The sequence below is a fragment of the Chiloscyllium plagiosum genome, chromosome 17, assembly GCF_004010195.1.
Source record: "Chiloscyllium plagiosum isolate BGI_BamShark_2017 chromosome 17, ASM401019v2, whole genome shotgun sequence".
Taxonomy (NCBI): domain Eukaryota; kingdom Metazoa; phylum Chordata; class Chondrichthyes; order Orectolobiformes; family Hemiscylliidae; genus Chiloscyllium; species Chiloscyllium plagiosum.
This window is the reverse complement of record NC_057726.1, coordinates 62539503-62553059: the sequence shown is the minus strand read 5'-3', so window position 1 is coordinate 62553059 and position 13557 is coordinate 62539503. Positions and strand designations below refer to the sequence as shown.

General features: G+C 38.3%; 1 protein-coding gene across 1 annotated transcript in view; it reads right to left on the bottom strand.

Moving 5' to 3' along the window:
- LOC122558634 (anillin-like) overlaps positions 1–13557 on the bottom strand; it is a 62966-nt gene that overhangs the window by 33920 nt on the left and 15489 nt on the right. Inside the window, exons 6-11 of the mRNA XM_043707432.1 lie at positions 13056–13234; positions 7282–7389; positions 5782–5898; positions 4289–4400; positions 3538–3678; positions 1852–2189 (exon numbers count right to left, since the gene is read on the bottom strand). Coding sequence (XP_043563367.1) covers positions 1852–2189; positions 3538–3678; positions 4289–4400; positions 5782–5898; positions 7282–7389; positions 13056–13234 — 995 coding nt within the window. The remainder of the gene's footprint in view (positions 1–1851; positions 2190–3537; positions 3679–4288; positions 4401–5781; positions 5899–7281; positions 7390–13055; positions 13235–13557) is intronic.

Here is a 13557-nt window from a genome sequence, read left to right as displayed (position 1 = left end):
ATTTACAGATAAAGTAAAGCTAAATGGGTATGGGTGTTGAGGAAGAGGATTTAGACAAGCTTAAAGAATGGGCAAGAACTTAGCAGATGGAATATAAATGTAGAAAAATGAGATTAGCCACTCTGCTAAAAGGAACAAACCTGCAAAACAGTCCTTCAAATGGGAAGTGGTAGCCAAGTCTCGATGCAATATGTTAAGACTAACCCTGCAGCTGCAGCATGCTATTAGAACGGCGCTATAACCAGTGCAGTTTTTAAAAACTAAAACCAGTTTTAGTTGAAAAGAGTAAGCTATGAATTAAAAGGTTATCTTTGGACTAAGAGCAGCAGTTTGTTTTCATTTATAAAACAAAGAAAACTTGTTTATAGGACCAGGCCTGTAAGTTCACTGCAAGTTGATTCTGGCTCAAAGAATGCAATAGACATTTCAGCCCTGGAGATTGGTTATGCACAAGCATTGGCAAACATTAACAGGGGCAATCACAGGACCAGTCTAACAGAAAAACGAGAAAAATAAAGGAGGTACTGAAGTTTGAATTAAATTTTTTTTGGTCAGGATTGTGGTTGCTAAAGCCACAGAACCGAAGTTTGATTGCTCTCTGGTTAACCTCCCAATACCAAAAGTTCCAAGACTAGAATCTCAGCTGTAAGAATTAAGTGAATATTCCTCAGCCTACTGAAATCTATTTGCATTGATTGGTGTCTTCAGAAATCAAGACACAATCCCATGTGTCTGTAATACTATGCATCATGGAAACCACTTGAGTGAACTGGCTTGTTACATATCTCAATTTTTCTTCTAATTTATTACTTAATTGTTTCTGTCCACATGAGACCAGAGGTTAGAATCAAAGATTGGATTTCAATCATTAGATTACCTTGTTGTTTAACTTTGCTCAGTTAATGCTGCTGGAATAAGAAGTTAATTTTAGTTTAAATTACAAACTTGGTATCTGATATCAGTTATTCAAAAACTCTGGTTAGAATCATTGGGGCTATTTTGAGTGTGATCAAATGCTGTAAATTTATGGTATAGCAAATATAGGGACAGGGTGGCTCATTTGATATGGCTGGCTCGTTGTCATAACATAGGCTAACATTCCATTAGCCTTTCTTGCAAGAGGATTTGAGCACATAAGTAGTGAAGCCTTGCTTCAATTGAGTAGAAGTTTGGTTAGACCTTACATGGTTTCCTCAACTCAGGAAGGGTAATATCACCATAGAGAGAGCACAAAGCTTCACCTGGCTTGTTCCCAGAATGTCAGGACTATCCTATAAAGAGTGATTGGGAAAACTATACCTATGCTCTCTAGAGTTTCAAAGAGTGAGGCGATCTACAAAATACTTGAGGGTTACACATGGCAGATGCAGATAGAGTGTTTCAACTGATTGCGAAGTCTAAAACCAGCAGGCACAATTTAAACAATAAGGGGGATGCTATCTAGGAATAAAGAATTCAATTTACTTAGAAGGTTGTGATTTTTTTGGAATTTTCTACCCCAGAGGATTGTGGAAGCTCAGTCTTTGAGCATACCTAAGGTATTAATAATTAAACTATGGTTTAAAGTATTATGGGGACAGTCTGGGTAAAAGACTTTGAACAATTCAATCAGCCATAATCGTATTATATAGTAAATCAGGCCGAATTGCTTACTCCCATATCTGTTGGAGCTTTCCACATCCAGTACCTATTCTCGTGAATTACCAGTTTGGCAAACAATCTGTATAGTACACAGTGATCTAACAATCTCATATCCCTTCTCAACCATGCTAAAATATACTTCAAAAAATTTGGATTTGATTTCTATTGAACAGAATAACCACCATTGAAAATCCAGGAGAGTACACTCACAAGAGGAGATGCAGCATCCAACTTGATGGATTTAGCAAGAGGAGACAATACTGAGATGCTAGGTAAAGTCAGCTCATCATTCTCTTTTTGATCTTCTGCCTCAGCGTTAGACTTTATCTCATCACACTGATCCACAGCTTTAGAGTTGTTCAACTCTGCTTCAGCTTCAGACTTCACTTCCTCATTGTGATACTCAGCTTTAGATGTTTTCAATTCTGCTTTTGCTGGTTCTTTAGCCTCCGGTTCAATTCCTTCTTCCATCCTGTCTGCATCAAGCACACCTTCAAACAGCTTATCAATTAGTTCAGAATTGTTCAGTTCTTCCTGGGAGCTTGATTCTAGTTTGAAGATAGACAGCAACAATGAAACAAGGTGAGACTTATGCAAATGCCGACTAGAAAGTAAAAATGGAGATAAAAAAGTGCTGGAGATCACAGCCAGTCAGGCAGCATCCATGGAGACACAGCAGGCTAACATTGAGTCATGATGACTCACCTATACTCGAAATGTTAACCTGCTCATCTCCATGGATGCTGCCTGATCTGCTGCAATTTCCAGCACTTTGTTTTCAATACAGACTCCAGCATTTCCAGTAATTTGCTCCTAAAGATAGGAGACTGGCTTTTGTTTGCCAATTTCTGCAAAATTGGAAAGTTATTTTCAAAGTAGCAAAAAGTTTGTTGTTTTTAAAGTGAAGTCAAACAAAGACATGCACAATGAAAGTGGTTCGAGCCCAATTGTTTTAAAATCAGCACTGTTAGCAGCAGTCTGACTCTAGGAAATTAGTCATACCATATTTCAAGCAAAGCATACATGCATTCATGAGGCTTCTGAAAAAAAATTCAGAGGCTGTAAACTTGACTTCTAACTACTTAAAAGGGTAAAGTGCCAGAATGGTGTGCCAATCAGCACAGGATGACTGAACTCCTCTTTGTCAATGTAGTCCAGTGACATTTCATCTTAAGTTAGAAGTCACACGACACAAGGTTGTAGTCCACCAGGTTCTTTGTAATCACAAGCTTTTGAGCGCTGCTCTCATCAGGTGAAGTGGAGGGTGTGCTTCCCTCCACTTCACCTGATGTGGAAGGAGCAGCACTCCAAAAGCTTGAGATTTCAAAGAAACCTGTTGGACTAGAACCTGGTGTCATGTGACTTTTGACTGCCTTCAATATTAACCTAATTTAATAACTTTTTATACCAACATGATATCGAACATAGATATTCAGGAAGTTTAAAGTGTGGGAATTGCCAGAATAAGTTTAAGTCACTTATTTCCCAAAGATTCAATTAATACCATACTGAACTCAACTTGTTGGCTACACTACTTATTCCGCAATGTGTTTCTGAAGTAGGATTGTAATCAAAAGTATACACATGCTACACTATGCTCAGGAAAAGTTTTGCTTCATTAAATCAAAATCATCCACTTTCCCTCTTCTGTCTCCACCCACCCGTTCCGAACATAGCTAACACTGCTCTACGACAAGCTAAAAGGGAGGAATCAAACGGCTTTTCTTTGTTACTGGCCGAATTAGGAGGGGCAATTCTAGATAACTCACTACAGTTCTCATTTGCAAACAACACAAAAAACAGGGACAAGCTTTCTGTCCATTTGTCCAACTGCAAGTCAGTATTTAAAGTTATACAAATAACTTGACAATCAAGGGCATTACAAAATTCTCATACCCGTCTCAGAGATGCACTTCTCATTTTCATTGCTCTCAGTTTCTACATACTCTGGCGATGGAATGGTTTGCGGTTCTAATGCAAAAGTAACCTTCCTGAAAGGAGTCGACCAATCCAAAGGTGCTTCTACCTTGTAATCATCTAAATTTGGGAAGATATTTTGTGATTGTTGCATATTATTGAATACATGCAAATCTATCAGCATCTTTCATCATAACTTTTGCATTTCCTGCAGCTTTAAGACAGTACACCACAGCATTGAAATTAATCAATAACCCATCATATATCTCCACTTTGGTCGATCACTATGAACTTTATCGATGCACATCTGTCAGTCGTAAATTTTTCCATGATGGAACGTAAAAGGTGAGAAGGAAGAATAAAGATATGACTATCTAGCTTCAAAACAGTAAAAGCAGAGCCTTGCTTATGTACAAGAACACTGCTACCTGAAAACTCAGGTCCTTTATCTTTAATGACCTTCCCAACACCTATTCAAATTTCAGGACAAAAAATATCTGAGCTAAGGTTAAAAAAACCCAGACTCAATTGAATGAAATCTCAGTTTGAAGCTCAATGTTAACAGCACAAAGTAGCAAGACAGAGGCCTCACGATGGTAAATATTCTTGCAATATGAAAGCAGCATAAGGAATTAGTTCTTAAAAGTAGCTAACAAGCAGTATATTGAACAATGACTGGAGCTTATTACTGACAATAATTGATAAGAATGCATAGTATTCAGACCTTTACCTTCAGTAATGTGCAGTACCTCTTCATACATTTCATTGTGTTCTGAATATGTAATAGTGTTTTTGTCATCAATAGTGTTCTCTTGAGCTTTTGTACTCCCCGTCAGCTGCTCCTGGATCACGTAGAGAATGAAACACTTTTGGGAACCTGATGCAGGCAGGCAGTTAAAAATTCACTCCCGAAACTAAATTGGCATATCTAAGCAGGGAATCAAAATCTAAGTTTTTGTTCCCCATATTAATGTCCACAGGACACCGCTTTATTGAAGAGTGGAGTCATGGTGTAGAGAAATACTTAGTCAATTTGTGCATAACAAAAAAGGAGTCTCACACAAAAAGAGACAAGGAACTAGATATTCTACTTGAACTGCAGTCAATATGTAAATATAGGCTAGACTACTAATAGGAACTCCCCGTTCTGAGACCCACCTGAAGGACAGATTGGTGTTCAATTTAGCACCTCAAAAGATACTTTTTTTTTTAAATAAAAAAGGTGAATTTGTAAAAGAATGAAAGCATTGTCAGTGACAAGCAATGCAAGATTACAGAATCAAACTGCTAAATAAATCCATAATCTCCAGGCAATCCAGGTCGGAGTAACATCTGCTTTTAATTGATTAACACAATCCAAGTCTAAAGCATGCACAAAGTAGATTCACACTCCTCTCCTTTCCAAGAGTGTTCAATTCTTTGCATATTTATATTTTGTTCTTTGCCCTTTATGCCTTCAAGGCCCACAAAATATATAGACAAGAAATGCCGCAACCAGTGCCAAAACGAAACAGCAAGTGAAAGCATATTTGTTAAAAAAAAACTAAACGATTAAGAATTACTACAGAACACTGGACACACCCTATAATGTTTAGGGGAAATAAAGTAGTGATTTCACCCATCAGTTTGAAGCCCAGTTAAGCACATCACTCAAATTACTATATAAATTGATCTTGAATTGGGATATTAGGAGACTACTGCTTCTTTTATCATAATGAAGGTTAACAGCTACAAACTGGATTAATGAAAGTTCAAGATTTGTAACTGCACAATAACATTGATTCAGCATCAATTAATCTGCACCCCTTCAAGTTGTGTACGCATGTGGCAAGATAGTCCTTTTATCTACTGATCTAGATAATCATCACTAGGTGGTCAAAACAAATGATATGCAAATCAATTAATGTAATCATCTTATGAAAAGCAAGGAGATTTTAAAATATCAGGATAATTGCTTGATAGCCATGGCTGAGGAAAAAAAAGCCCTTAACAATTCAGCACAATTTAAGGTTTCAATCAAGTCTCAAAAGCTCTGACAAATTTCTGCTGAAGTGAAGTGATAGTTTAAATGATCAACTTGCACCAAACATGCAGATGTAGTCAGTAATTAAAATTACAGCCCAAAAGCAGCTAGTCACAATACTGGTGCACCAATAAAATGGTATAGTTTTCAATTACAAGTGTAATTTCAAACCTAGTTTTCAAATCCGTAAATCAACTTACTGGGACTATTTCACTGGTATCTGGAAGTTGCTCAGTGTTCCTTTCTGCCACTGGCATGCTGACGTGGCCCAGACCTGCCCTGATCTTCGTTCCTATGCATGTTTCCTTAGATGCTTCCTGCAACAAGCCATACTCAGCACACTCAATATCACTTCCACTGCATTAAGTGTTAGTGTACTTTCTATGGTGAACCCTCACCAAGCAAGATGCAGCTCACTTCCAAATTAAAATGCATTTATCACCATGTAAAATACGCAGGAACCTTTTTCCAGAAATCACTTCCTGCAAATCTGCTTATTTGTGTAGTCCAACTATTAATAGCAAGTTCAATGTTTTAATGAGTGCTTAAAAACCCAAAAGTCAGGTGAATCAAATGCATCCACCCAACAGCTATAAACTAGCATCAACTTGAAGACATTCCCTTATTGAAGGCAGAGTACTTAACTAAAGATGGACATTTAATGCTTTGGTTAAATTATTAATATAGTAATTATCTCAGGAGTAAGGAGTTTAGTAATAGTAATACACCAGAAGTATATGGATAAAACCCTTAAGGTGTTATTTGAAGTTGAGAAAGTTTAAAAACTCAGTTGCATGAAGACTTCAGGAGAGGCTCTCAGATTTCCCAGATTGGGTGTTGAAGTCACAGTTAAATTAAACATAAGGAGACACAGAATGAGATTCCCTTAGTGTGAGCACTGTAAAGCTTTGATATCAAAAAGTATGTTTTGGAATGAATGGGATTATATTTTTGTCATGGATTTTGCAATCTTTAACTGTGTTATGTATAAAGCTTGAATCATTCGGTCCTCTCCTTTTTTTTTCCCAGAAATACACTTCCGTTTTACTGCTTAAAAACCAAGTCTTCAAAACTCAGTTATGCTTCAGTGAGAGATGACTCCTTAAAAAACATTAAGCCAAATTTCTGCCAGAGATCTGGCTTGCCCAGTAATATCAGGTGGGCTCTTTAGTGGGTTTTAGATTTTGGAAATGGAGAAGCAGCACTTTGTTTTAAAAAGCCTAGATATTAGAATCGAGGAAAAAAAAACTTGCACAAGCAATGTGAATTACTTTTTTTTTAAAAATACTTGCTCATTTTAAATAAATGTTTTTCCTGCTCAAAGCACTAGGATTCTTGTCAGCACTAGATATAGCCACAACTTGGTTGTTGGAAGATTTGATTTTCATGTTCTCTGAAATCTAAACTTTTTAAAGTTAACAGGAATTCAACTCGATTTATCAGAGACATTATGAAGAGGAAAAACATTTTAAAAATCTATTTTAGATCATTTTGGAAAATATTTATTCCAAATAAATATCTCAGAGCCAAAATTGCACTCATTAAAATATTCACAACTCAAGACAGTTATGCCAGAAACTGATGCTGACTATGGAAGTGAAGAGAGGAGATATCAACTATCTTTAAACTGAAAGCCAAGTTTTCTGCAAGGTGGTGTTATCCAAGTGATTTGAGGGGGGAGAAATAATATTCCGCTTTACCCTAGTGGATCCCTCTGGTCCTGTACTTGATTTGAATGCCTTCTTTTCCACCCAGGGATTGTTTCCTTCAGTCTTACCTCGAAGCATCGCAAGCTCCAGCTCCCGCTCCTACAGATGCAAAAGCAGAACATTCAGTCAACCTGCTAATCACACAGCAGTTAATCACAGATCAGAAATTTTTCTTCTCAATTGATGATTAGCAAACCTCAATACTTGGAATTAAAACAAACCCAAGGTAAGTTGGAAAGATATGTCCAGTTTTACTTCGAAAATGAAGAAAATTTCTAGTATATATAAAAAAAGAGACATCATAAAGTGCAAGATTATTGGAAATACCAAGCTCCTAAAGCAGCACACACTGCCATGGTGTTCAACAATACCTTTGTCAAGATGAAGTTCAATTTGCAAGTGCATTCATGCATGCTCAAAGGAATTTGACTTTAGTTTTGCATATCCATGGTTATAATCAGTTTTCAGTACGATAAGCTGGCTATTGTTCACCTCATCCAACATGATTTCAGAGCTAAAAACTGTCAATTAGTAGATATATGCAGAGATGACTGGACTTTATGCCAGATTTCTTGGTCTAAGCAGTTATGCTTGGCACATGAACCTATTCCTGATGAAGGGCTTTTGCCCAAAACGTCGATTTTACTGCTCCTCGGATGCTGCCTGAACTGCTGTGCTCTTCCAGCGCCACTAATCCAGAACATGAACACCCAGCCCACTCCTCACCAGCTGTTCCTATCTAAATTGCCTTAAACATGAATACAAACCATATATAATTAAATATTCTGAACAATTTCTTCACCATGATCCAAATGACAATATATCCCATAGTCTAATCCTGACGGCCGTAGCATGTTAGTATGTAGTTTGCATAACTTAGTAAAAATTTGCATTATATGCTACATTTTGTTGACATAGCATTTGAATAAAGAATTTCATCCCCATTCCTCAATAACAAAATGCATTCATAGCAGTCAGCCACACTTACTCCACAGAATCAGAACAGTGATAAATGGAAAAGCATACAGAACTGTGCCAAGGAAATTCTTCTGCAAACAAAAAAAAAATAATAGAATTGATCACGGAATGGAAAGAGTGACCTTGAGTAGCAGTGCTCTAGATTTATATACAAAGATATAATTAGAGTACACTTACAGTAGTTTTCACTACTTAGAATAAAACAGTACCTGGGCGATTTCAATGGAGACATTTATTTTGCTCAGCTCCTGGCAAATGTCAGGAAGCTATGTTGTTGGGGATGGGGGGTGGGGGGGGATAGTGGAGAGGAGTGTTTCCAAACCTTCCACATGTCAACAGCTGCATTTTCAACCTTTCATCGTTTCCTGACATCACCACTGGAAAGCTCAGCAAGAAAACAAGTTACCAGATCACATGTCTGCTGGCAAAGTAGCAATTCACTTAACCTCTTCAAGACTGCAGGGTTTCCTCAGTATTTACAGGGATCATTATTAATGCAGACATTTCCACTTACAATATGCACCTTCACAAAACTAAAGGATAGGATAACAACCTATTCACCCAATGTTCAATGTTTGAAAGCAACAAGGAAAAAAGCATAAATGCTTCAAGCATATGATTGGACTGTTGCAAAAACTGCGACAGTCTCAAGCATTGGAAACAAAAGAGGTGAAAGGAAGCTGGGGGTGGGCACAGCTGTCAGGAGGGGCAGAAAGTAGGTGCCTTTCACTTTACTAAAGGAGTCAATACCAGAAACCGAAATCCTCAAATTTCAGCACCTTAAAATCCACCATATTTAAACACAAATGTAATGTGACTGGAACTTGGAAGCATGACATTCCAAGAGTACACACTCACTTTTGAAGTTTTTACTTGGGTGGTCCAACTGATGTATTCAATGCTTCATGGGGAAGGTTAGCAACCAGCTTTCCATTATGAATGATGTTTATATTGCAACACTTTATTCACATTTCCATGATCATTGACCTCTCTTCAGGAATGATTTATTCATTTCAGTGACAGAAGTCACAATACCAGGTTTAGTCCAACGGGTTTATTTGAAATCACAAGCTTCAGTGCACTGCTCCTTCATCAGGCAACACCTGACAAAGGAACAGCACACTAAAAGCTTGTACTTTCAAATAAACCTATTGGACAATAACTTGGTGGTGTTGACAGACTTCTGACTTTGTCCACCCAAATCCAACACCGGCATCTCCACATCATTGACATTTACAGCAGAAGGCCCTTCAGCCCAACACATCTGCATCAGATTCAAGTGGCCACCAACCTCATCTCATTTTTCTAGGTCCTTGCCCGTAGCCTTACAGGTTACTGCATTTCAATTGAATATTTAATTACAGTTTAAATGGTATGCATTTTTAATGGTGTCCATCGTTCAGGCAGTGAGCTCGACATCTCCACTGTGGGTAAACACATATCTCCTCGAAACTTCTCTAAACCACATGCCTCAAGTTTATGCTCCCTGGTTGTGCACTCCTCAACCAAAGAATATTGTTTTCCTATTAGCACCATTTAGACCTGTCCATTTCATACAAAGCTCTGTTGAATATTGACTTACTTTCTTTAAATATTGATAAAGTAGTGTCAACATATCCATTTAATACAGAGTTCCAGTTCAATGTGATTTGCTTTCGGGCTCATGTATGCTTTCCCCCACATCATCTTCTAATCCTGAAGCTCCTCTCACCCATCCCTAGCTCCCATTCTGGTCTCCATTCTTAGTTGAAAAACACTCTGCAGTGTCATTTACAACCTCTTTCAGCTTCAATTGAAGCTATCTGATTCCACGGTTCTAGAGAAAAGTAGTAACAAGCCTATCCAATTTTTCTTTAAACCAAAATTCTCCAGTTCAGGCAATGTTCTATCAATCTCAGGCATCCACAACTTTTGTATAGTGTGCTGACCAGAACTGCACATATATTCCAGTTGCGGCATAACATGGGTCTTATATAGTGCCAATATAATTTTACAACTTTTAAAAAACTCCATCACAGGATGTGGCCACCACTGGCTGTTTCAGTAGACATAAACCACCTCAAGTTGCTCCCAAGGTGATGAGAGCTGCCTCTTGAACTGCTGAAGAATTTTGGGGTAGGTACACTTACAATGCCACTAGGATGGGGAGTACCAGGCTTTATGATTCAGCAACACTGAAGGAATGACAATAGATTCCAAATCTCTAACTTTCCAATTTGGCAGAGGGATCTTGCAGTATTGATGTTGCAAAGTATCTCAGAATCCCTTGTGTGGAAACAGGCCATTTGTCCCAACAAGACCACACTGACTCCCCAAAGAGTATCCCACCCAGACCCAGTCCCCTACCCTATTAATCTACCCTTGACTAATGCACCTAACCTATACAACCCTGAACACTATGGGGCAATTTAGCATGGCCAATTCACCCTCACCGGCACATCTTTGGACTGTGGGAGAAAACCAGAGCACCCAGAGGAAACCCACACAGACAGGGTGTGGGTTTGCACAGTTGCGAGAGGCTGCAATTGAGCCCAGGTCCCTGGCACTAAGGCAGCATTGCTAACCACTGAGCCACCATGCTGCCCTGATGTCTTTGTCCATCTAGATGGTACCAATCGTAGGTTTGAAGATAGTGTACTTCAACCATCTTTGGTGAATTTCTGCAGTGCATTGCTGTTACTGAGTTTTTGGAGGGGGGAACTGAAAGTTTATGGATGGGATGCTGATCAAGCAGGCTTCTTTGTCCTGGATGGTTTTGACCATCCTGAGTGTTATGGGATCTACACTCATCCAGGCAAGTGATGTGTATTCTATCACATTTCTGAATCGCATCTCAGATGGTGCTCAGGCTTTGGAAAGTCAGGAGGAGCATTAAGAATCTTGCAGGGAGTAATCTCCTATACACTCTGGTCTAGTCTACTCAGTTTCTGGTCAATGGTAAGATATTAATGGTGAGGAATTCAGTGATGGTGATGTCAAACATCATAGGGCAACGATGAGATTTGCTCTTGATGGAGGTGGTCATTACTTGCACTTGTGGGGTACGAGTGTTGTTGTTACTTACTTGTTGCCTGTCCAAACCTAGATATTTTCCGGTTCTTGTTGCATTTAGAACGGACTGTTTCAGTATCCAAGAGGTCACAATATTATGTCATGCTAATATTATGTCGTCAGTCATATTATGCTACACTTCAATTAAAAGATACACCCAGTCTGTCTTTATCACCTATCTGCAGGTATCTGTGGATATTCATTGCCAGGCATCTCTGGTCCTCTACACTCTAGTACCCTACCATTTATTCACTTGCCTTCCTGCCTGGTGAGAACTGCTTATGCCACTGTTTCACCTCTCTGACAAGTTAATTGAAACTTTCCTACAAACAGCATTTAACCACAGCCCCAACTTTTAAAAAAAAAGCTCATCTCCAAACTTTAGTCAATGGTCTAAGCCCCATGGAAAATGTTCTTCCATTTACAAAGACATTCAAACAATAATCTGTTTTCTGCCTCAACTTTGAATCCAAAAATTGTCATTTTCCCTGGAATTCTGTGGTCTTTTACTTTTCTGACCAATCTATGATGTAGAACCTCAAAAAGCCATTTATAAAAATTGAACTTTGGCTGCTTTGACCTTTAAGCCCCAGATCCTAAATTCCAGAAGGCACCACATTATCCATTCCATGTGGAGTGATCCTTGCAATCAGGCTTCTATTTTATCCACAAAATTAGAATCACTCTGGTCAAAGATGCCAACATTTTGCATATTTCAATTTAGCAATACTCATTTTTGCCTTCATTACAGTTAGACCTATGGCTATGATACTGTCAATTTTGTCACTCACTTGGTTTCTTAAAAACACAATCAAGTCCTCGGTTGGTGCATGCTCAAATTGTCACATTAGATTCTAGAATAGAACAAAATAGTACAGTCCAGTATAGGCCCTTCAGCACACAATGTAGTCCTAAGCATTTATCTTAATGCAAGATCAACCTAACCTAAACACCCCTCAATTTACTGCTGTCCATATGCTTGTTCAGCAGTCACTTAAAATGTTCCTAATGTCTCTGACTCGACCATACACCCACCACTCTTACCAAGGGCATCTATGACCTTACAGCTCCAACTTAAACTTCACTATTAAAAGATGTTTCATCGCTTGGTAAACTGAAGCCTTCCGTTATTTCTCATTTTACCCCCACTAAGAAAAATCTCCCAATACCCTCTTCCTTAACGCAATTTGACTGAGCATTTTGAACCATTCTGTATCTCACTTAAAAAAGGTCCCAATACAAATTGGCATTCAATCAGTACCCCTAACTTTGCTGACCCACGCCAAATCCCAATTCTTCAACACATGTATAAAACTCTTCACCCCAATTCTGCAATACTCACTGTTCCATCGGCTTGTTCATACCCAAATCACTAATTCTAGTTCAATATGCAATCCTTTTTCTTCAGCTATTGATGGCTGATCTTCTAGCCACTCACCCAAATCAATGCAATTTGCTTGGCTTTATTCCTCCACTTCAAAAATCTTGCTAAAAAATACACATCTTTGACTATTTCACCTGTACTAATTCCAACAATATTCCTGCACAGTTTGACCCTGACCCGTAAAAGTTATCAAAGGCAAAGGCAATCATAATACACACGTAATAGCCACATTAGTGTTTCAGAAAGTCTGGCAGAGCAGGTTTAAGGTGATTGCTTTACTCCTGGTCCTATTTATCATCTGTTCATCATCATTTCCCCAATTTTAAAAAAAAAAGTGCAGTCTGCAATTTACCTTTTTTATCCAAATGACATGAGATGCACTGGCAGTAGACTTCTGAAGCAGTATTTCCTGGATGGCTTTTGTACTTTGGGTTGTTTCAGTTATCTTAGAGCAGCTTCCCCTTTCCTCCTGCTTCGGTTTCTCATGACTCAATTCTTCAAATTTCTCTCGAACAGATTGCACAACAACACCTATTGTGTTTTTAAGCAAGCAAGCCATAGTATCAATTACAATTAGACAAATTTGAAGTAAATAAATCATGGAGTAAAGAAAAATCAGCAGCCGCAAGAACAGGAAATTTATCTGCATTCTTTGAACTGTTAAGTGACAATCTAAAGCTAGTACTTCACAAGTTTACAGTTACATTTCTAAAATGTCTTCAACTCAAATTATTCATGCTAAAAATGTTTTTTGAAGTGTAGCCAATGATATTCATCAAGAGATTGTCCACCCAAGACAGAAATGAGGAAGAATTTCCTCAGGACAGGACTGCAGAGTGCTACATAGGTTTGGT